Here is a 21,475-nt window from a genome sequence, read left to right on the forward strand (position 1 = left end):
GAGTCCATGCCGATCGAACACCTGTTCACACTTTCACATCTGCCCTCCACACTAGGGTCAATTTTACAGATGCTAATTAATCTACATGTCCTTGGAATGTGGGAGGAAACCGGAGCACTCGGAGAAAACGCATGCAGTCACAGGGAGAATGAGCAAACTCCACACAGACAGCACCCAAGGTCAGATTTGAACCCAGGTCCCTGACGCTGTGAGGCAACAGCTCTATCAGCTGCGTTATTGTGTCACCCTTAATTTTTAATTAAAAAAAAAATTAATTGGATATTTAGATATTTTCAGATCGCTCTGCTTAATGAATTGCTTGATTTACAATGCGGTTGCCTCAAGATTAATATAATCTGAGGAAGAAGAAAATAAAAACTCACAAAGCCTTGATATCCAAATTTGAAGTTCCTGCATTTACCTTTTCCCTTAAAAATATAGCTGCGATGTCCCCTTTCCCATCTCATATTCTCAAAGTTCAGCAAGGTGGTATCTACCCGTAGGTTGGCACCACTCTTCCATATACGGTAGACATCACTTGGGCACATCTTGGACACCAGGGGAACTGGAAAAGTGAGAAAAATCAAACAAACGTGCACGGGAAGAATGTTTTTTTCATTTTTTTTAAGCCTTAATGTGGCAGAGAAAATCGTATTATAAAAACACCTTATTTTTGTACCTTTGGACCTATTTTACACCTTGGTACCATGCATGTGCTTGATGTAAATATGTTACAGGCAGTTTGATGCTTGTCCACTTACTTAAAGATTCACTACATAGGTTTAAAATACAATTTAATTCTTCCACAACCATATATCAATACAACTTTTGAAACTAGCCACGCAAGCTATTGTCGGGGTTAAGGGCCTGTCCCACTTGGCAATTTTTTTTGGCGACTGTCAGAATCATCGACTAACCAAAAAAGTCGTGGCGTGATGACGTATTGACGTGCGATGTCTCTCGTGTCGCAACATTTTTTTTTTGTCGTCGCTGGATTTTGAAATGTTCAAAATCTTTTGGCGACCCGAGACGACAGTCAGTGACGCCGGCAGTCGCCGAAAAAAATCGCCAAGTGGGACAGGCCTTTTAAGAGTCAAAGCAGCCTGGGAAAAGGAAGCAACCCATATAATTCAAAGATAAATGTTTGATTACTTCAAATGACGAACAATAGCAGTAGCTTTTTTAAAAAAAAACCCAGATGATTTAAAACCACTTTGCTCTTGTTTACACTAACTCTTTAAAATTAGAAGGAATGTTATAGCAGTGACGTAGGCTTAAAACCAAGCAATGAGTGAAACCAACTAACAGGTGCAAGTGTACAAATCCCTACTGGATGCAAAAGCCTCTTAGTCTTAATAACTTCCTTCAGGATGGTATTTTCTTTTGGATAGATCTCTTTCATTTACAGTTCTTCCTCAGGTTACGAAACGGTTCTGAGGAGTTTGTAAGTTCAAAATGTGGCCGCTCGGCAATATATTTAAATCATCATAAGATCATAAGTGATAGGAGTAGAATTAGGCCATTCGGCCCATCAAGTCTACTCCACTATTCAATCATGGCTGAGATATCTCCCTCCTAATCCCATTCTCCCGTCTTCTCCCCATAACCTCCGACATCCGTACAAACATTGGTCAACCAAGGGCAAAGTGTGGTTAAGCCAGGTTGTTTAGCTCAACTATTCAGATTTCTCTGCACTATGCAATGTTACTGCCATGATCCAGGTTCTCACATTGCTGAAGATGTCTGCAGCAGCAGCTAGCAAATCCAATCCAATGGTCTCCCAAATACTCGATCATATGTAATTCAGGCATTCGTACCCTGGACACAACCTGTATTGCGTTAACCACCTTGGAATATTTTGCAATTCTTTACTTCATTATAAAACTATAGGCAAATGCAAAATGTTATTATAAGCTTCATAACATGGAGTAAAGAATAAGCTTCATAACATGGAGTAAAGGCACCTCCCAATATCAATTAAGAAATTTCAGGCAAGACTAAAGCAGAATAGGACATCTATTCTGACCATAAGCAGCACAAATACAAATACTTGGCTAAACCTTCTAATACATCTTGGCATCTCATGATCAGTGCTTCCCAGCATGGAGTAAATCATGCTTTAAATAGAACAAAAGCCATCTGAAAAGGATCATTGCCAATACAGGGATATGGAACGAGTTATTTTGAAAACAAGTACACTTACTCCAGCTGGTAAACTCCCACTTCATCTCCACATAGAAATCAGAAGTCTGTTAAGAAATGTTTTTAAAAGGTGGGTTAAGTACATCGTCAAAAGTTCGAAGATAGTATGAAAAACAAAATAACACAATTAATTTTGCAGTACTGGATCAAATATAAAAGACCTAAACTAGCTAATGTATTTACAACCTAGTGTAATATTCTTTATTAAAGTTTATTTTTCATTGAAATAATCAGTGAGAGATTAGTAAAGGAACGGGTAACGGTACAACTGTGCTGGAATATAAAAGGTAATTTCGCATCAAAGCCTTCTTCCATCTGTTTTTTTTTTTTTAAATAGCCTTTTTTTAAAATTAGTTAGATTTTTTTGTTGATAAGGAAGCAAATTAGAAGTTCATTAATTTAGCATTAGGATTTCTTGGGTGAGAAAAATCTAAAATTACTCAGTGGTCAGATTTAACGTTTCAAGTCAATGATATTTTAATCACATAAAAATTCATCCTAGTTAGTATTGTTGAAGTGTAGGTCAGTTGGACCAATATCCTTCGTTAACAAAATTTGTTTCACAAAGGCAATATCAAAGATAATTTAGAGACACAGTACAACAAGTTGTTACCATTGAAGTGTTAAGTGGTTTAGCTTATTGTCACGCACAGGTACATGATAAAGAGAATAATGTTTAGTGCAAGTTAAAGTCCAGTAAAATCTGATTAAAGCTAGTCCGAGGGTCCCCAATGAGGCAGGTGGCAGCACAGGACCACATCCTGGTTGGTGATAGGATGGTCCAGATGCCTCATAACAGCTGGGAAGAAACTGTCCTTGAATTTGGAGGTTAGCGCTTTCATAATTCAGCACCTCTTGCCTGATGGGAGAGGGGAGAAGAGGGAGTAATGCCCATCAGGGGTGAATTTTTTCAGGCAATACCGATTTCTCTGCACCATTGTTCGGGGAGTCCAGAACCAAGAATAAGGGGTAAGCCATTTAGAACGGAGATGAGGAAACACTTTTGCACAGTCTGTGGAATTCTCTGCCTCAGAGGGCAGTGGAGGCCAGTTCTCTAGATACTTTCAAGAGAGAGCTAGATAGGGCTCTTAAAGGTAGCGGTGTCAGGGGAGATGGGGAGAAGGCAGGAACGGGATACTGATTGGGGATGATCAGCCATGATCACAATGAATGGCGGTGCTGGCTCGAAGGGCCAAATGGCCTACTGCAACGCCTATTGTCAATTGTCCATCCCAATTGTGCATTTTCGGACAAACTTAGATACAATAGAACCAAATTTACACTTTCTTACATTAATCAAGAAACTTTGATTAATTATGGCATGCTTTTCATTCAAACTCTAAAGATAGCCGAGTGCAAAGTTATTTATTGTTTAATTTTAACCTAGCATTCTCTCATGTAGTGATTGACAATAATTTAACATTAAGGAGGACAATTGTTTTATTAGCAGAATCTATCTATTGGGAGCAATTAAAAAAAAAATCAACTATAGGAAGATTTCACAGAGAATATATAGGAAGGCAAAAAAATGCAGGAGTGATCCCAATGCCGAGTGCTTTGAACTACAGTGAAAAGTTTAGCTTCCTTAGACTTTACTTTAGAGATACAGAGTGGAAACAGGACCTTCGGCCCACTGAGTCCACGCCTACCAGCGATCACCCGTACACCGGCGCTATCGCACACGCTAGGGACAATTTACAGAAGCCAATTAACCTACAAACCTGCACGTCTTTGGAGTGTGGGAGGAAGCCCCCATGGTCACAGGGAGAACGTACAAACTCTGTACAGATAGCACCGTAGTCAGGATCAAACTCGGGTCTCTGGCGCTGTAAGGCGGCAACTCTACCGCGGCGCCACTGTGCTGCCCTCCAAATTGAACATAATAGACAAGAGTAACAAAAGAGATAGAAACAACATTAATCGGTTACTATCCTAAGTTAGGAGTTAAGAGTTCAATCATAAACTAATTGCTCGGATGAATCAATTTGGAGCTGAACTGAGTCGAGTCTCACAGATCAGGAATATCCCCAGTGCATGCAGCGCTGATTAAATTACATCATCTTCTCAACTAGACTTGGTTTTTGTTCCCAATTACAATTTATTAAGCTTCGTTTCACAGATCATCAAGAAAAGGGAATATTTCAGTTGTGATACCCACCACAAATGACTAGTTATCTGATACACACCAAGTTGCCTTAGGCTTCTCTGGCTTGGTATGCTTTGTAAGTGAGAACGAAAGAGGTGGGAAGTTATATAATGATAAATCTAGATGATAACAATAAGGGATCATCCCCATTGCCTTTCTTAACTTATGCAAACAGAAACTTAGAATGCAAGAACCATTAATTTTGAGAATTATTTGGCTGGCTTTTGGTTTGAACAGAACTGGTTGTATTTGAATCAAGTTGGAAATTAACTAGTCGTAGTTTGGGAGAATTGCAGAGTACATACATGAGAAAAAAAGTTACATACCAATTAATGTTCTGAATTGGTTTCTAAAGACAGAATCATGATGCAAATGAAATCTTTTAACTAAAACGGATATATATTGAAATTATATTTTTATTTAACTTGTTCAGGATGCTAGGGCGGTCGTTACCTTTTGTATCATGTTGAGTAGTTCTGGAACTCCATTTAGATGAGAGTTTATTCTGATATAGTCCCGATGCTGAAGAATTTTCTGCAGCAACTCAGGATCTCCTGTGCTGACTGCCTCCTGTAGAACTGAAGTGAAGGAAACATTTAAGCCATGAGTAACGATTGGTAATACACTTATTAGACAACTTGCCTGTAATCTTCCAATGTAACAACAACAAATGGATTTACTTAGAGTCTTTAAATGTAGCATGACTCGTTTCACAGGAAAAATGTTAAATATGCCACATCCAGTCATGCTTGGTCTGGAACAATTAAACAGCTCACTGGATGACAAGGCTCCCACAAATATCCTCACTCACATAGATGGTGAAACTCAGCACATCAGTGCAAAACAGAAGTGCCGAGTGGATGATCCATTTCGGCCTCCTCCAGAGGTCCCCAGCAAGATAGATGCCAGTCTTCAGCCAATTTAATGGGGTGGAAGATTGCAACTTTTACGTGGTCCGCCCGGTTTCGACAAATGCAATCAACCCGGCGTGCACAATCAAATAAGATCAAATAGAACAAGTTGTCCTACAACTTTAGGCTGTGCACGCCATACGCAAGAAGAAGAAGAAGCCAATTTGATTCACTCAATGTGATGTCAAGAAATGACTAAAGGCATTGGATACGTCAAAGGCTGTGGACTTTGATAACATTCCATCAATCGTACCGAAAACATGTGTTTTTGAACCTGCCATGCCTTGGTACATGCTGTTCCAGTGTGGCTACCACACTGGCGCCCAGCCAACAATGTGGAGAATTGCTCAGGAACGTCTTGCCCACAAATCCAACCCCTCCTGGGGCAAATCCAACCAACCGATTACCTCTCCACTTGATCATCAGCAAATTGGCAGAAGGGATAATCGTGAGTGCTATCAAGTGGTACTTGCATAGAAGCAACATGCTTGCACAGGTTCAGCTTAGGTTCCGCCAAAGTCACTCAACCTTGGTCCAAACATGGGACGAGAGAGCTAAAATCCAGAGGCAAAATGAGTGTAATGGCCCTTGACAGCATTTGATGATGAATGACATCAAGGAGCCTCGGCTAAACTAGAGTCAAAGGGAATCCAGGAGAAAATCCCTCGCTGGTTGGAATTAGACTCAACACAAAAAGGGTGTAGATGCTGGTTGATACACAAGAGGACACAAAGTTCAGAGGCAATCTCTGTAGTGCATGGTTGGGTGACATTTCAGTTTGAGACCCATCTGCAGAAGAAGAAGATCCTTCTTCAGCTGCTTCATCAATGAATGTCCTTCAACTGAAAGGCAAGAATTCAGGATTTTCATTGATGAGAGAAAGCCAGAAAATAGAGGTGGGGGTGGTACAAAACCTGGCGAGTGATAGGTGGATACAAGTGATGGGGGGGGGGGGGGGGGGGGGTGAAGGGATGATTATCCAATGGGTGAAGCCAGTGACAAAGGCTGGAGGTAAAAATAAGACAAAAAGGTGTCAGATAAGGAGAAATGAAATGTAAACCCAACAGTCCAACACAGAGACATTGGTGAAACATGAAGGGAGACCCAAACGTCGTCAGACTTGTATTTAGTTTAAAACTTCAAAAGTTATGTTTAAGCTTTGTGCACCACATAAAATTCTTTCTGATTTCAACATTTTTCCCCTAATAAATCCAAAGACAGAAAATAATTGGGTGTTAATTTGGGGAACACCCAGCGAGGCCATAAGATCATGTTCCCTGTATTTTGTTTGCATTTTGAGTTAGTGCCTGCTTTGCTATAAATAAAACTTCCTCTTCCGCCATGGCTGCATTTTGTTACTCATTGCGACTTGACCACAGACTGCAAGTGTGTGGTGTAAAAAGTGCAGTTCCTCACACTGCAAGGTGTCAGTGCTGCATTTGTTGACAAAAGCTTGCTGTTTTTCTCCAATTGGGAAGGAAAAAAAATGTTTTAATCTAAAAAGGAGGAAGCAGATCTGGCCGAACCGTTAGGCAAGTGTTCGCTAGAGTGGCAAATGCCCCAATTAATCGTCTATCTTTATTAATCTTACCGTTCGTCCATCTCATTCTTCCACCCCAGGCTCTCCCAGCCGCCCAAAGATTGTACATGCTCCTTTTACCTGTTTTGCCTGCGCTAGATTTACACATTTTTATAATAGCTGCTTGTCTACTTACTACCCAAGTTTAATTTATGTGCTCCTATTTTCTCAAATAACACACTCAAATTTATGCCAGGGCAAATTTACTTATCAACTTTCAATATTATGTTTGTACGTTCTAGGCACAGAATTAGCCCATTCAGCCCATCAAGTCTACTCCGCCATTAAACCATAGCTGATCTATCTTTCCCTCTCAACCCCAATCTCCTCCCTTTGCCCCACAATCCCCGACATCTGTACTATTCAAGAATCTGTTAAACTCCACCTTAAAAAATATCCATCGACTTGGCCTCCACAGACATCTGTGTCAACGAATTCCACAGATTCTCCACCCTCTGACTACAGAAATTCCTTCTCATCCCCTTACTAAAGGTATGTCCATTTATTCCGAGGCCATGGCCTGAGATCTTGCAAGTTTGGTTTTGCATAGCTGAACGAAAACTCAAATGAAGCTAGTAGATCACATGTTTAAATCTATCCGCCTACCATATTTTTAAATCATGGCTCACAAACGGGTAACTTTCTCCGTTTTATGCTCCGACAGTTAACATCAAGCATTTCAGGTAAAGAATTGTACAGATGGAAGGGAAAGCTTTATAATGTAGTGTGATGTGATTTACCCATTGTGGTGTAGTCAGTGTATGCAGATTTACTCTCCTCTAGTGTAATGTAGGCAGTGTAGTCAGGTGGCTTACCAGGCTTATGTTTGACTTGCACACTACTTTTTAAGCCCTTAACTTCTGTCTAAAACGCGAGGTGCCTGTATTTGATTTTGTGCCCTATGATGGATACGATTGTTAAATATTCCTGACCTGTCCATCCCTTGGCATTCTCCTTGACGACAGAAGCATTGTTTTGAAGCAGCACTTCCACACATTCCAAGTGTCCAAGAGAGACGGCGAGGTGCAATGGTGTCCGGCCCCGTGGATCAACTGTTTCAACGTCATGCTGTTGGAGAAAAGTGATGATTAATCCACATGAAGTACAAAAAAATCCACTTTGAAAATGGCTCAGTATGTCTCATCAAATGGTCATAAGGAATAGCAGTAGAATTAGGCCATTCGGCCCATCAAGTCTACTCCCCATTCAATCATGGCTGATCTATCCCTCCCTCCTAACCCCATTCTCCTGCCTTCTCCCCATAACCTCCGACGCCTGCAGTAATCAAGAATCTATCTATCTCGGCCTTAAAAATATCAATTGACGGCCTCCACAGCCTTCTGTAGCAAATTCCACAGATTCATCACCCTCTGACTAAATAAATTTCTCCTCCTCCCCTTCCTAAAAGCACGTCCTTTAATTCTGAGGCTATGACCTCTAGTCATAGACTCTCCCAACAGGAACACGAGATGAAACTATAGTTTAGTTTAGTTTAGAGATACAGCACAGAAACAGAGTTTTCAGCCCACCGAGCCAGTGTGGACCAGTGATCCCTGTGCACTAGCACTATTCTACACACTCGGGGCAATTTACAATGTTTACCAAATCCAATTAATCTACAAACTGTACGTATTTGAAGTGTGGAGGAAACTGGAGCACCTGGAGAAAACCCACGCAGTCACGTGGAGAACATATAAACTCCGTACGGACAGCACCCGTAGTCAGGATCGAATCTGGGTCTCTGGCGCAGAGAGGCAGCAACTCTACCGCTGCTGCCACCGTGCCGCCCCAACAGAACTGGAATGTTTTGGTTTCAATACATTATCTATGGCTATTTAGGAGATGTTAAATAAGACAATAGTATCTCCTTTGTGGGAGACAGGAACACAATATACTGCTCCAAGCAAGGATATTTAAAGTGAAAATCCAAAAGTTCTGTTTTGATCCCTGCTCTGTTGATCTTGTTCAAAAAAGCCTGTGTGTCTGATCAGAGGTTTGACCATGTTTTGGCACAAGTCCCTTCACTGATCAATACTGTGCTGTTACTCACTGCTTTAACCCATGTACAAAATAACTCTTTGGGATATACTTGAGAGTCAAAGTTTTCAAAACATCGAATAGGAAATATCTTATATTATTGAGGGGAGCAAGAGTAGTAATGGTGGAGATCAGCTTCATTTTTATAGACCATAGACACAAAATGTTGGTCTATCGAAGGGCTCCAACCCAAAACGCCATTCTTTTTTTTCCCGGAGATGCTGCCTGACCCACTGAGACACTGCAGCATTTTGCATCTATATTCGGTATTAACCAGTATTTACAGTTCCTTCCTACCTATTCATTCTTACAGTTCTTCTTGGAGATGAGTGTTGCTTGAATGCAGGAGGATTGAAAATTTACGCACATTTGATTTGTGCATTTTAGAAATAACACCTCCGTTTTCTTTTTGACCAAATTTACAACCTCTTTTGTCATTTTACCTTTGTTCCGTAACATATTTGTTTTACGAGACAGGGTTGTTAGCCCTGTGCTCAACCTCCAACTTGGAGGACCAGTGGATCGCTCTTCGTCTCGCCTCTACCCTTCGACCTGTCCAGCATGGAAGACCCTAACAGGAGACGAATCTCCCGCTGGCAAAGCTCTAGGGACACTGAGACACACAAGCTCCCTGACCACGACAAGGTTGCAATCCAACAGGGAGTCTCTCTCTCTCTATTACATCTCAAATTGAAACCCTGGAACAGTGAACTGTCTGTCATGTCGCTCTTGTAACCACATTTCCATCATGGCCACAACATCGCAGTCCCAAGCACCGTTCCTGGGTCGACGTTCATGTGCTTTCTTCACAATACTCCTTGCATTGAAATAAACTCACTTCAGGCCATCAGCTTCACCATATTCTTTCGCCTCTCCATGCATGCCTGTATGAAACATACTGGTCCTAATCTCTACTTTCCCCATCACTAGTTCCAATTGCTGACCTACTACTCTGGCACCCACCCTGGTCTCCCTAGTTTAAATCCTCCCTAGGGGTGGGGCAAGAGCTGGCAAGTGATTCAAGGAACAACACAGAGTGCTGTAGTAACTCAGAGGGTCATGCAGCTTCTCTGGAGAGCATCGATAGGTGACATTTCAGGTCAGACTGATGGATGGATCCAGGTAAGGAGTGATTAGGTGGCAGATAATCAGGGGAGGAGTAGAAGGGTGGAGATAGAAGCCAAGACTGGAGGCAATAAGAGGAGAAGATAAAAATGACGTAAATGGTGGAATCTGAAGGTGGGGAATGAATGCAGGCAAGGATAGTGGGTAGAAGGAAAGGGGGGGGGAGATAAAAATGGGGTGAATGCAAAGTAATGTGAAGCAAAGTGTATTTTAAGGTAAATTAACTGCTTACATTCAAAATACAACAATGGGACTGTATTTTAAGACACACATTTTTTGAAAGTGACTATATTAAAATAATTGTTAAAAATGGTCAACTTTATAGATCGCAAAGCTTTTACAAAATACCTGTTTAGGAACAGCCGAAACAATATTTTTAATTCTGTGCACTGCATTTCAGGATGTCAAGTGCTTTCCAGGCAAGAGTCATTAGGATACTAATAGGCATGAAGGACTGAAGAGACCAGTTGTTTTCCATAGAGAAAAGGGACTCAATTAAGGAGACAGTAGGAAGAAATTGTTTCCATTCCAAGGGATTTCCTTAACTAGATGATGCAAACCGTGAAAGCAGTTAGAAAAACCCAGGGGGTGATTGATTTGCAAAGATTGAAACAGCAAAATTGTAGCATTCTGTGATGTAATACCTGCAAGTGTAGTTTAACAGTGGCTTTTAACGTGGAAATGGATATAAAGTTGAATGGGAACATTTACATGGCATTTGGGAAAATGGAGTGAAAATTTGGCACAGCCACAAAAGACAGAATGTGCAACTTCCGTGCTGAATCATAACTATATATTTTTGTTTTGTTCCCCCCCCCCACTTAATTCCAAAAGGTCTTGCTTAAACCATCAATTAAGTTGTTAATCACGGTAACCTTGGTGACTAATTATGAACTCGCATCAGTATCCAGCATGATGAATACATTAGCAAAACCAGACTGCTGGAGGGACTCAATGGTCAGGCAGCATCAGTGATGGGAAATGGACAGCTGATATTTTGAGATGGGACCTTCCTTCAGACTAGAGTAGAATGAGATAGCTAGTAGAGACAAGATGGTTAGAGGTGGGGCAAGAACTGCCAATGTGATAGGTGGATCCAGGTGGAGGGTCTCGGCCCGAAACATCACCCATTTCTTCTCTCCAGAGTTACTCTCTCCGCGCTGAGTTACTCCGGCATTTTGTGTCTATCTTCTGGAGGGGTTGGTTGCCAGACAGGTCAGGTGGTGGAGATAGCAATCATCGCGGGTGATGATGAGCGAAGACAAAAGGGTACAAATTGTGGAACCTAAGAAGAAAGGAAGGACAGGTGGAGTACAAAGACAAATCCCAACCACAAATGATGTCTGACCATTTCCCTCAGATGCTACATAACCCCGAGTTCTACCGGCAGCCTGATTTATTGCTCAAGATTCCAGCATCTGCATTCTCTCGTGTCCCCATCATGAATATTTATTCACCCCATGTTTTGATTATTCATCCCCAGCATCTTAACCAGGTATCAAAACATAAGGACCCTACTAGTCTGAAGAACTGAGAACATTGTCTCCTGATACGTCACTCTTATCCATTCCCTCCACAGATGCTGCATGACCCGTTGAGTTACTCCAGCACTTTGTTTTGCCCAAGATTCCAGCATCTGCAATTCCTTGTATCTCCATTTATTAACTTTGAATTGCTTTCTCATACGAACACCACAGGTTAGCGCTTTGATTAACAGTGATCAATTCAGCTTCAACTGTATTCACTCAGAATCTGTCCCTACCAGAGCGATGACTGGAAATTCAGGCCTTGGCTAGGATCAGTGATCAGGCCTTGGCTAGGATCAGTAATTTAGGTAAGCAACTGGGGGAGTTTAATTTTATAATGTAGCTACCTCAAAATTAGTTAAAACAATCCAGGAAGTTGTTGGGATTTCCCTAACAACAACTGTAAAGGCGACTTCCGTTCGTTCTGATGAGCCGACATGGTATAAATGGAGACTTTCTCTGGCAGTAACTCACCTGCTTCAGTTCCTTCTCGACCTCTCTGTACCGGTTGTGCCAAACGAGCAGATGGAGCCTGTATTTGTTCCTGATGTCTTCCAATGTACACATCCTAGCCTCACCATCCATACAGGGAGGGGTGGGGTGGGAGGGGAAACAAACCTCCCCTTCGTCCGTCTCCTCTACAACGAGGTGCAGCAAGGGTGGAGAGGGGAGAGCGGGGGGAGAATAAAAACTTTCAAACTTTCCGAAAACTTCACAGGGGATGAATTCCCCGCACAACAACAACAAGGAAATGCTGCCGCACAACTGGAGGAGAGGAGAGGGCGGGCGGGCGCCTCGACGCCCCTTCCAGCCGCCGCTGACGACCTAGGCGTCCACAAAGAAACAAATCATAAAATACCCCCACCCTTGGCTCCTTGAGGGGCCCACAAACGTTGATTTGATGATTTGAAACGGCGATTATGTGGAAACCATCGCCGCCCCCTCTCCTCCCTGTTGCTGTGGTTAGTTCCACGTTGGTCGCATGTGTCCACAGCAGGGAACATGGGTGGCATCTAACAATTTCCACCCAGGGTGAAATCAACCTCGCCTGTGTTTTTTTGGATTGAAAGTAGATAAATTCTGTATTTTTCCCCTCACATGGTCAACAACCACCGGTGTTTCAAAGGCCCAGCGTCGTAATTGAGACTTATTATTGGCAGTGACTCCCCCCTCCGGTGGTGGTGGTAGGGCTGGGAGTAGGCGCATGCGCAGGTGGGTCCCGCCGCGCCTGGCGGTCCTCCGGTATCCCGGCATCCCGCTCGGCGTCTCCAGGCAGCCGGAGGCCGGGCTCGAGCGAGCGCGCCGACAACTCCGCTCCCGCTCCCGCTCCCCAGCCCGGCGCTTGATGGCGGCTCCCCGCTAACCTCGAGCTTTACACCGCACCATCTCTCGACGGAAACACCCCCCCCCCCCGCCAAAACAACAACAAAAAACTAACTCTGAACTTGGGGCGCGATCTTACCGGCTGTCCATGTCGAAGAGGTTAAGGAGCATCGACGTCTGCGCTGACTGCAGTGTCGCCGGTAAGTGGAGGCGAACAGTGTGTGGGGAAGGGAAGGGGAGCAGGGTCTCTAGAAAGATCTAACTCCTCTCAAACGTTAGTGCTGCGCCGTGCCTGGCACTCTCAAACATGTCGGGCAACTGAGAGAGGAAATGCAAGCGAGATCACAGAGGAAGTGAGGGAAGTTCAACATAACATAACATGAATTCCAACTTACTTCTGCTGTTTATCTTCACTTCCAGTGCAGCTGTAACACTATATCCTATGTCGCGTGGAACTATTCACTCACTTCTATCCCCAGCCAGTCTATTGTTACTCACTGACTTCTCTACCACCCTATTTCTGGTACTACATCAACTCTCATTTCTTCTACCATCAATCACCCATTTGCTGTGGGGTAATATTCGTTCAAGTAGCACCAGATGAGTTGTATAAACATGCGGGTTGCATGCATCCAGAGAGCGTAAATCAAACACTCCAACACTTCACCATTTCCTGTTATTTATGGACATGGGTTAACAAAGTCCTGTGGAGCATGGAGCCCACGGGCGAATGACAGGAAAGAAACAGGAAATGCTGGAGGTACTCACCAGACCAAACAGTGTCAATGGAGGGAGTGTTAAACTTTCATTGAAACTGGGAAAAGTTAAATGGTAAAACAGACAGGGCAATACTTGAAAGTACCAGGAAAGAGGCACTAAACATATTTTTGTGTAACAAAAGATTGGAAGGGGAGAAATGAGAGATCAAATGAAATCACTTGGCAAAAACAATGATGGAAATGGTAAAGCTGTTTATTTGAAATGGAATCTGGATGTCCATCAGATGGACGGTTGTTCTCGAGTTTAGTTTGAAGATTGTTGAAATGATGCTAGTGAAAGTTCTCAGTCACATTTACAAACTGAATGGAGTCTTTTCTGCAGACAGCCAGTCTGTGTGTTTGCCCGTTTATTGGTTTATTATTGTCATGTGTACTGAGATACAGGATTTAACTTTTGTGATATCCAGACAAATCAAACCGTACATAGGTCATGCAAAAGAGAAGATAATTAGAATATGGTGTTACAACTACAGTGGAAGTGAAGCCAAAAGACAATAGGTGCAGGAGTAGGCCATTCGGCCCCTCGAGCCAGCACCGCCATTCACTGTGATTGTGGCTGATCATCCATAATCGGTACCCCGTTCCTGCCCTCCCCCACATCCCCTGACTCTGCTATCTTTAAAGCTCTATCTAACTCTCTTGAAAGCATCCAGAGAATTGGCCTCCACTTCCTTCTGAGGCAGAGAATTCCACAGATTCACAACCCTCTGCGTGAAAAAGTTTTTCCCCATCTCTGTTCTAAATGGCTCACCACTTATTCTTAAACTGTGGCCCCTGGTTCTGGACTCCCCCAACATCGGGGAACATGTTTCCTGCCTCTAGCATGTCCAAACCCTTAATAATCTTATACGTTTCAATAAGATCTCCTCTCATCCTTCTAAATTCCAGAGTATGCAAGCCCAGTTGCTCCATTCTATCAACATATGACAGTCCCGCCATCCTGAGAATTAACCTCGTGAACCTACGTTGCACTCCCTCAAAAGCAAGAATGTCTTTCCTCAAATTTGGAGACCAATACTGCACACAATACTCCAGGTGTGGTCTCAATAGGGCCCTGTACAACTGCAGAAGGACCTCTTTGCTCCTATACTCAACTCCTCTTGTAATGAAGGCCAACATGCCATTTGCTTTCTTCACTGCCTGCTGTACCTGCATACTTACTTTCAGTGACTGATGAACAAGGACCCCCAGATCTCATTGTACTTCCCCTTTTCCCAACTTGACTCTATTCAAATAATAATCTGCCTTCCTGTTTTTGCCACCAAAGTGGATAACCTCACACTTATCCACATTAAACTGCATCTGCCATGCATCTGTCCACTCACCCAACCTGTCCATGTCACCCTGCATCCTCATAGCATCCTCCTCGCAGTTCACACTGCCACCCACCTTTGTGTCATCTGCAAATTTGCTAATGCTACTTTTAATCCCTTCATCTAAATCATTAATGTATATCTATGAAGATTTAAAAAAAGTGCAAGGGCAGTAGTGAGGTAAGTTTGAAGATAGTGAATGATAGATACGAAGGGTCCATTCTAGAGTGTGATGACAGTGGGGAAGAAGCTGTTCTTGAAGCTTTTATATCTTCTACCTGAAGAAGAGAGAATGGCCTGCGTGTAAGTGATAATGATTGACTGTTCCCGACAGCATGAAGTATAGATGCAGTCTATAGGCAAAGTGGGGGAGGCTGGTTTGTGTGATGGCCTGGGCTGCGTTCACAATACTCTGCAATTGTTTTGCGATCTTGGGAAAAGCAATTGCTGTACCAAGCTGTGATGCATCTCAATAGGGTTCTTTCTTTGGTGCATCTGTAAAAAATTAGTAAGAGTTTTTGGATACATGTTGAATTTCCTTAAATCTTCTGAGGAAGTAAAGACGTTGGTGTATTTTTGGTCATAGTGTCAATGTGGTTAGACCAGAACGAATTGTTGGTGATATTTACATTAGAAACTTGAAGCTCTCAACCAATATGAGTGAAATTGGTAGAAAGATTCAGCCGGTTGGGCAGCATTAGAGCTCGGATCTTCAACTGAAATGTTTCCAAAATGTTAAATGCTAAGATTTAAGTCTGACAAAAGATCTTTGACCTATAATGTTAACTCTACGTATTCCACTGGTGCTGCCTGACCGTTCCAGGTTTCCATCATTTACAGTTTGTTGATTTTCACATCCTATGTGGTGCTATGTACTGTTTGTTGTGAGTGATACAATGCATATTCTATTATTGATGGTCCTTCCAATATAAATGGACATAATTGATATTAATGTTGCCTTATATTAAGAAAATAGATTTTCTTACAGAAAATGAATGTATCTCCTTATTGTAGTTGATACTACTTTTTAGATGCGAGAGATGTAGAAAAATTAAGGGCCTGTTCCACTGTACGAGGTAATTCAAGAGGTCTCCCGAGTTTCCCCTGATTCGAATTCGGAGAATTACGGTATTAGCCGCTCGTAGGTACTCGGGCCTCTCGTGGACATTTTTAGACATGTTGAAAAAACTTCACGAGCTTACCTGCCATTAACGTTACGAGCTGCTAAGAGACGTCCCGAGCTCCGACGTACCCGCTACGTACATTCTACGTACTCACTACGAGTTTGATTTTTTTTTTTAAACTCTGGAGAGCTTTTGGGTAAACTCGTATAGTGGGACAGGCCCTTAACAAATGCTGGTTTTGTACAACATGTAACAAATATTAGTAATTATAAATACCACATGATATAAATTGCATCACTCTGAATAATGCTTTGGAAAGAATTTACCCAAGTCAATGAAACATTGTCAATGTTTTGGTTGACAAGTTTTTTTTAAATAAATCTATTGTAATTTGCAAAGCGCTTGCTTAATTTTCAGCATCTTGTCTGTCAGTGCCACATACCAACAATAGCACTAACGATATCGTGCCATTGTGTAGTGTAGTTAGATGAGAATTTGTTGTTTGCCTTTTTTATCTATGCTTAAATACTTGCAAAATCTCAAGGAAGTGCTTAGTTACAAAATAAACTTGGGTGCAATGAAGAGTCTGGGGAGAAAGACTTAATTATAATATATTATCTTTTATGAAGTTTCTTTCATTTGGACAAAAGATAATTAGATTTTCTGCACTTTTAATCACAATATTAAATAACTTTGTACTCTGAATTTTTGAATCCACCATGATTAGCTGCAGTGTATTTTGATTTTTGGGATCATTTACTGTGGTTGCCTTCAGTGTTGTGGCATCACCATTATATAACAATGATTATCTTCAGGCTGTTTGGAAGGGAATGAAACAAAATTGCTTTTGGGAGCCGAAAAAAAATCCTGTAATCAATTTATAAGACTGCCACTGGCAAAGGGCAAGAGTTGAAGTATAAACTCGTCTTGGTGTTTGTTGCACAAATTAAATCAAAGGATTTACTTCCAGCAAACATTGTGCTGATTAAATATGTATTTATTTTCTTTTGCATTGTGTAAAAATTAAAAATATATGCTCTTTTCAATTCTGTTTCTAGTGGGATACATCATAATAATCCATGTAAGATTATTAGTTAATTTTGAGTATCTTCCTGTGTATCATTTGTATCATTTCTATTCTGCTTATTAATTAGTTCATTAGTACTACTGCTACTCCAGTGTTTCATTCCTTCTATGTGCGTTTGAATATATGAACTTTATGCACCATATGCCTGTATTGTGAAATAACTTAAGCAATAGTTATCTACATCTATCAAGAAGTTGCTCAGATGGAGGGAGTGATTGTAATTTAACAAGAGATATTTGTTAGTAAGAAGTCTATCATTATAATTGTTGGAAATATTTTGAAGCTGTGAATTGTTTTCCACAAATATAAATTTGAACATTGAGTATATATCTTCCCTTTGAGTCATTTATTTCATTCAGAAAACTCTGCTGCTTAGTTGCACTGTACTAAATAATCCCATTGACAACACTACCACCTGGACTCTTGGAAACTTTTAATGGCAGCAACAAATTTAGAGGAAGCAAATAACATCTGGTGTCCTCATAGTTGGTATAACATCAAGAATTGCACTTGGTGAGGGAGGAGGTATAGGGAGAGGTGTTGCAAGGGTAAATACCTGGGGAGGGGGTGGTTTGGGCGAGAGAGGGGATGAGTGAACCAAAGAGTTCTCTATGGAGGATGGAAGCAGTGGGGATGGGAATATGCAATTGCTGGTGGTCCCCAACAGTCCTTCCAGGTGAGACAGAGTTTCACATGCACCTCTAACTTTGTCTACTGCATTTAGTTTTCTCGATGTGGCTTCCCCAAACTCGGCGAGACCGAGAATAGACTAGCCGACCCTTTCGGCGAATAGTTGCACTCGGTCCACCAAGGCCTGTTGGATATCCTGGAGTTAACCATTTTAACTCCCAATTTCCATACTACCCTGGCTGCCCTGGGTAACCTCCATTGCTAGAGGGAGGCCACATGTAACCTAGAGAATTGGCACCTGGCATTCCGCTTGGGTAGCTTACAGCCTAATGGTATGAATAATGATTCCTCCAATTATAGGTGACTAATCTGCAAACAACCCTACACTCAACCCCCCCCCCTTTTTTTTTTCCATCCCCCTCTTCCTTGTGCACCACCTTGATTCGCATTCATTTATCCCCTTGTCCCCTTCCATTTATATTTCGGCCTCTCACTTCACAATTTACATGTCTATCCTTATCTCACACTTTGTTTTTTTAATCTCTGGCCCTAGTCCAATCAATCAAAGACCTCCCTCACCCGTATCTACCTATCATTTGCCAGGCTTTGTCTTTCCACCACCTCATCCAGCTTTCTCCTCCCCCTTCCCGCACCCCCCACCCCATCACAATCACACTGGAGAAATGTGCTGATCCAAAATGTCACCTTTCCATTTTCTCCAGAGATGCTGCTTGGCCCGCTGAGTTATTCCAGCTCTCAGTAGTACTCTTATAGTCTTTTAGATTCAGAAAGAGCAAACCATCTTGAACAATGACAAAAGTGTTATTCTTCTGATGGATGAAAGTGGCTGGGTAAATTGAACAACTGGGCAATTTGTGACCATTTGTGTATTTCGCAAAAAGTGTTATATCTGGTACTCTTTAGAAAATATTTTGACTTGAAAAAATGAACCCAGACATCAGTAAATTAATTTCAAAAGGGGTATTGCCTCATCACTAGTTCTAGTTTCTAAATTCTATTTTGCTGTTGTTGATCAAATTACATAAAATCTTTCAAAAATATAGAAAAGCACGTTGATTTATTGATTTGTTGGGGCCATTGGTGTATAATCAATGTTATTGTGCTGTGGCTAGAAAGGTAATCAAACACAATGTGAGCCACACTCAATATTTACATTACCAGTTCTCTCTAAAGTAGTCTTGTAACCAAGATGCTGTGTTTATGTTGTAATGTATTTATATCAAAGGTGGTCTTGTTTATTTTTAAACATATTAAGGAGTTTATTTAACCATGGATGTAAATAGTTTTAATGACTAGTGCTATGAGCTGCTATTCAAATATTCTGCACTTAATTACTGTTGCAAATTTGATCTGTAATTCAAATTAAAGATTTGAAATTGAATTTGTAATTTCAGATTCAGATAAAGATGTGATTATAAGAATAATGAGCTTTCAAAATGGGAAATATCTTTGTATAAGCCATTCAAGATATACAACATATACTCTTAGTTTCCTACTGCCTACATAAGCTGTAGCCAGCGAACTGAGTACTGGGGAAATTTTGTATTCAAACTATGATATGCTGATATGTTTGGAGGGAAAAAGGACCTTGTATTGCATGTCCAGAGATCCTTGAATAAAGAAGACGGATAAATATGTTGAGGGAGCATAGCATTGTTCTCTTGGCCTGAGTTTTATAATCCAAGAGCAGGAATGCTGTGCTTGAACTATTTAATATGTTAGCCCAGAGCTGAAATATTGTCATGCATTGGCTTTCTGCTCACTGGTTAGCACGCAACACAAGCTTTTCCCTGTACCTCGGTACATGACAATAAACAAAACTGTAATATGGCATACAGTTCCAGTGCTATAGTACTAAAGAGTGTACAGTTGAGATTTGAGGGAGTTGGGGCTGGAGAAATACAATTGTGAATAAAGATTGGGTCTATATTTTGTAAAACGTATTAAGCTGAGGGAAGGAATAATTGATTATAACAGCGAGAGCTTTGGGATGAGTTAATGATGGAGGTATTTAATGCAGCAGAGACATCAGTAATTGGGGGTTAGATTTAAGGTATTTGGGAATTTAGAGTGTTGACCTTTCACTCAAAACGGGTTTGGAACTCCTGTGTTTTTCAAGATTAATATTTTAGACCTTGGCTTGAAGATCCAGAATTTATTTTTATTGTAAATCCAAACGGTACCAGTAAATTGTTTTCTTTGTTTTCAAATGATCTGGTAATTCATGAGTGCAAATGTTAAATACAACTGCAGATGATTGAGATCTGAAATGAAAACAGACAATGCCGGAAACACTAGGACCAGGCAGCGTTTCTGGAAAGAGAGTTTATTTCAGATTGACGACAGTTTATTTCAGATGCTGCCTGCCCTGTCCCATAATCATAAATAAATTATGCCGGGGGTCTTTAAAAATGCATCATGTGCCTCCTCGTTACAAGACTACTCAAGAAACATGTTGAGCCTTGGAGACAAGAGATGTTAAAAATACTGAATTACACTCATATAAATATGTGATTATTTTCTAAACTTGCAAAGCCAAAACATATATTGAACATTAACCATATTAGCAAACTTTATTGGAAGATGATTACGTTTTTGTAATGTCTAGGTCAAGTGGTTTCATTAACTGACAGAAATCAACACGTAATCAACGAGAAATCAACTGTATTTTTGAATTATTTTTTTAATCGATAGTCTAATCAACATTTTCTGTTCTTTATTTAAGTAAATTGTTTGATTGTCTGAAGTAAACTGGTTTCCTTCCTTTAGTCTAATGCAGCTGTTCTGGACTAACTTGCACTGATCAAAATGTACCGTACTGGATGTTCAACAAAAATGTCAATATATTCGACGGGGTATGGTTTCTAACTCTCTGCCAAATTGCTGTAGGCATATCAGTGCATCAAATGAGATTGCATTTAATACCATACAGATTTGGAAAGATTGCTATTTTAGAAGTGGCGTGTTGTGGGGAAATGAGGTACTTCGCCTGAATCCATAATCATGATATAACTATATATGGTAGTAAATCTTTGCCTATCCTCAGCCTATATAACAAATGTGTCCCCGAACATTTAATAGATATTGATGCTTTTTGAATTATAAGCATGTTTATCCTGTACAGAGATTTTACTGCTGTATATCAAATAGCCAGAAACAAGTAAAAATAGTGATCTGTCTCAATGTTTTGTGAGTGACTGTTGATTGTGCAGTTGGATTGCCCATCTGTTCTTTTTTTGCTGCCTGATCTACCAGGAAAACTGTTAGTTTAAATCATTACTGTCCACAATCATGCACATTTTAGACACCTAAAACTGCTAATTAACACTGGTTGAATGCCTCTTTGTTAGGCGGCAGATCTGATAGGAGTTAGCATGCCAGCAGTGGGGCATTGACCAAGGAAGAAAATGACTAAAGATTACAGGTGAAAATGTATGTCAGTAGACCGGAGCTACAGTAGGGCTGTAAAGTTACATAAGTAGGTCCCGGTGTTTGTCCGTCAATGATTATGACTTAATTTAGAACCTTTCATGTTGCTTGAAAATTGTTCCCAAAGTGTTAGTTTTTAAATGTAATATGAACACTAAACATGGCTGTGGAAATCTGTCCCATTTCACATTTAGAAATAATGAATCCAATGAAAGAGAGATTTTGCTCTGGAACATCCCCACC

At 41.1% G+C, this 21,475-nt stretch overlaps 2 protein-coding genes across 15 annotated transcripts in view; one reads left to right on the plus strand and one right to left on the minus strand.

The window, feature by feature from the left end:
• ankrd13a (ankyrin repeat domain 13A) overlaps positions 1–12,624 on the minus strand; it is a 28,441-nt gene extending 15,817 nt beyond the window's left edge. Inside the window, exons 1-5 of the mRNA XM_055655356.1 lie at positions 12,001–12,624; positions 7,771–7,906; positions 4,802–4,926; positions 2,204–2,249; positions 422–565 (exon numbers count right to left, since the gene is read on the minus strand). Of these exons, the coding sequence (XP_055511331.1) occupies positions 422–565; positions 2,204–2,249; positions 4,802–4,926; positions 7,771–7,906; positions 12,001–12,111 (562 nt within the window). The 5' untranslated portion in view covers positions 12,112–12,624. The remainder of the gene's footprint in view (positions 1–421; positions 566–2,203; positions 2,250–4,801; positions 4,927–7,770; positions 7,907–12,000) is intronic.
• Positions 12,625–12,803: 179 nt separating this feature from the next.
• Positions 12,804–21,475, plus strand: part of git2a (G protein-coupled receptor kinase interacting ArfGAP 2a) — a 65,323-nt gene continuing 56,651 nt past the window's right edge. For all 14 annotated transcript variants that reach the window (XM_055655341.1, XM_055655345.1, XM_055655343.1 and 11 more), the window contains exon 1: positions 12,804–13,049. In XM_055655341.1, coding sequence (XP_055511316.1) covers positions 12,998–13,049 — 52 coding nt within the window. In that variant the 5' untranslated portion in view covers positions 12,804–12,997. The remainder of the gene's footprint in view (positions 13,050–21,475) is intronic.

This window comes from Leucoraja erinacea, chromosome 25 (assembly GCF_028641065.1).
Source record: "Leucoraja erinacea ecotype New England chromosome 25, Leri_hhj_1, whole genome shotgun sequence".
In the NCBI taxonomy this organism is placed as follows: domain Eukaryota; kingdom Metazoa; phylum Chordata; class Chondrichthyes; order Rajiformes; family Rajidae; genus Leucoraja; species Leucoraja erinaceus.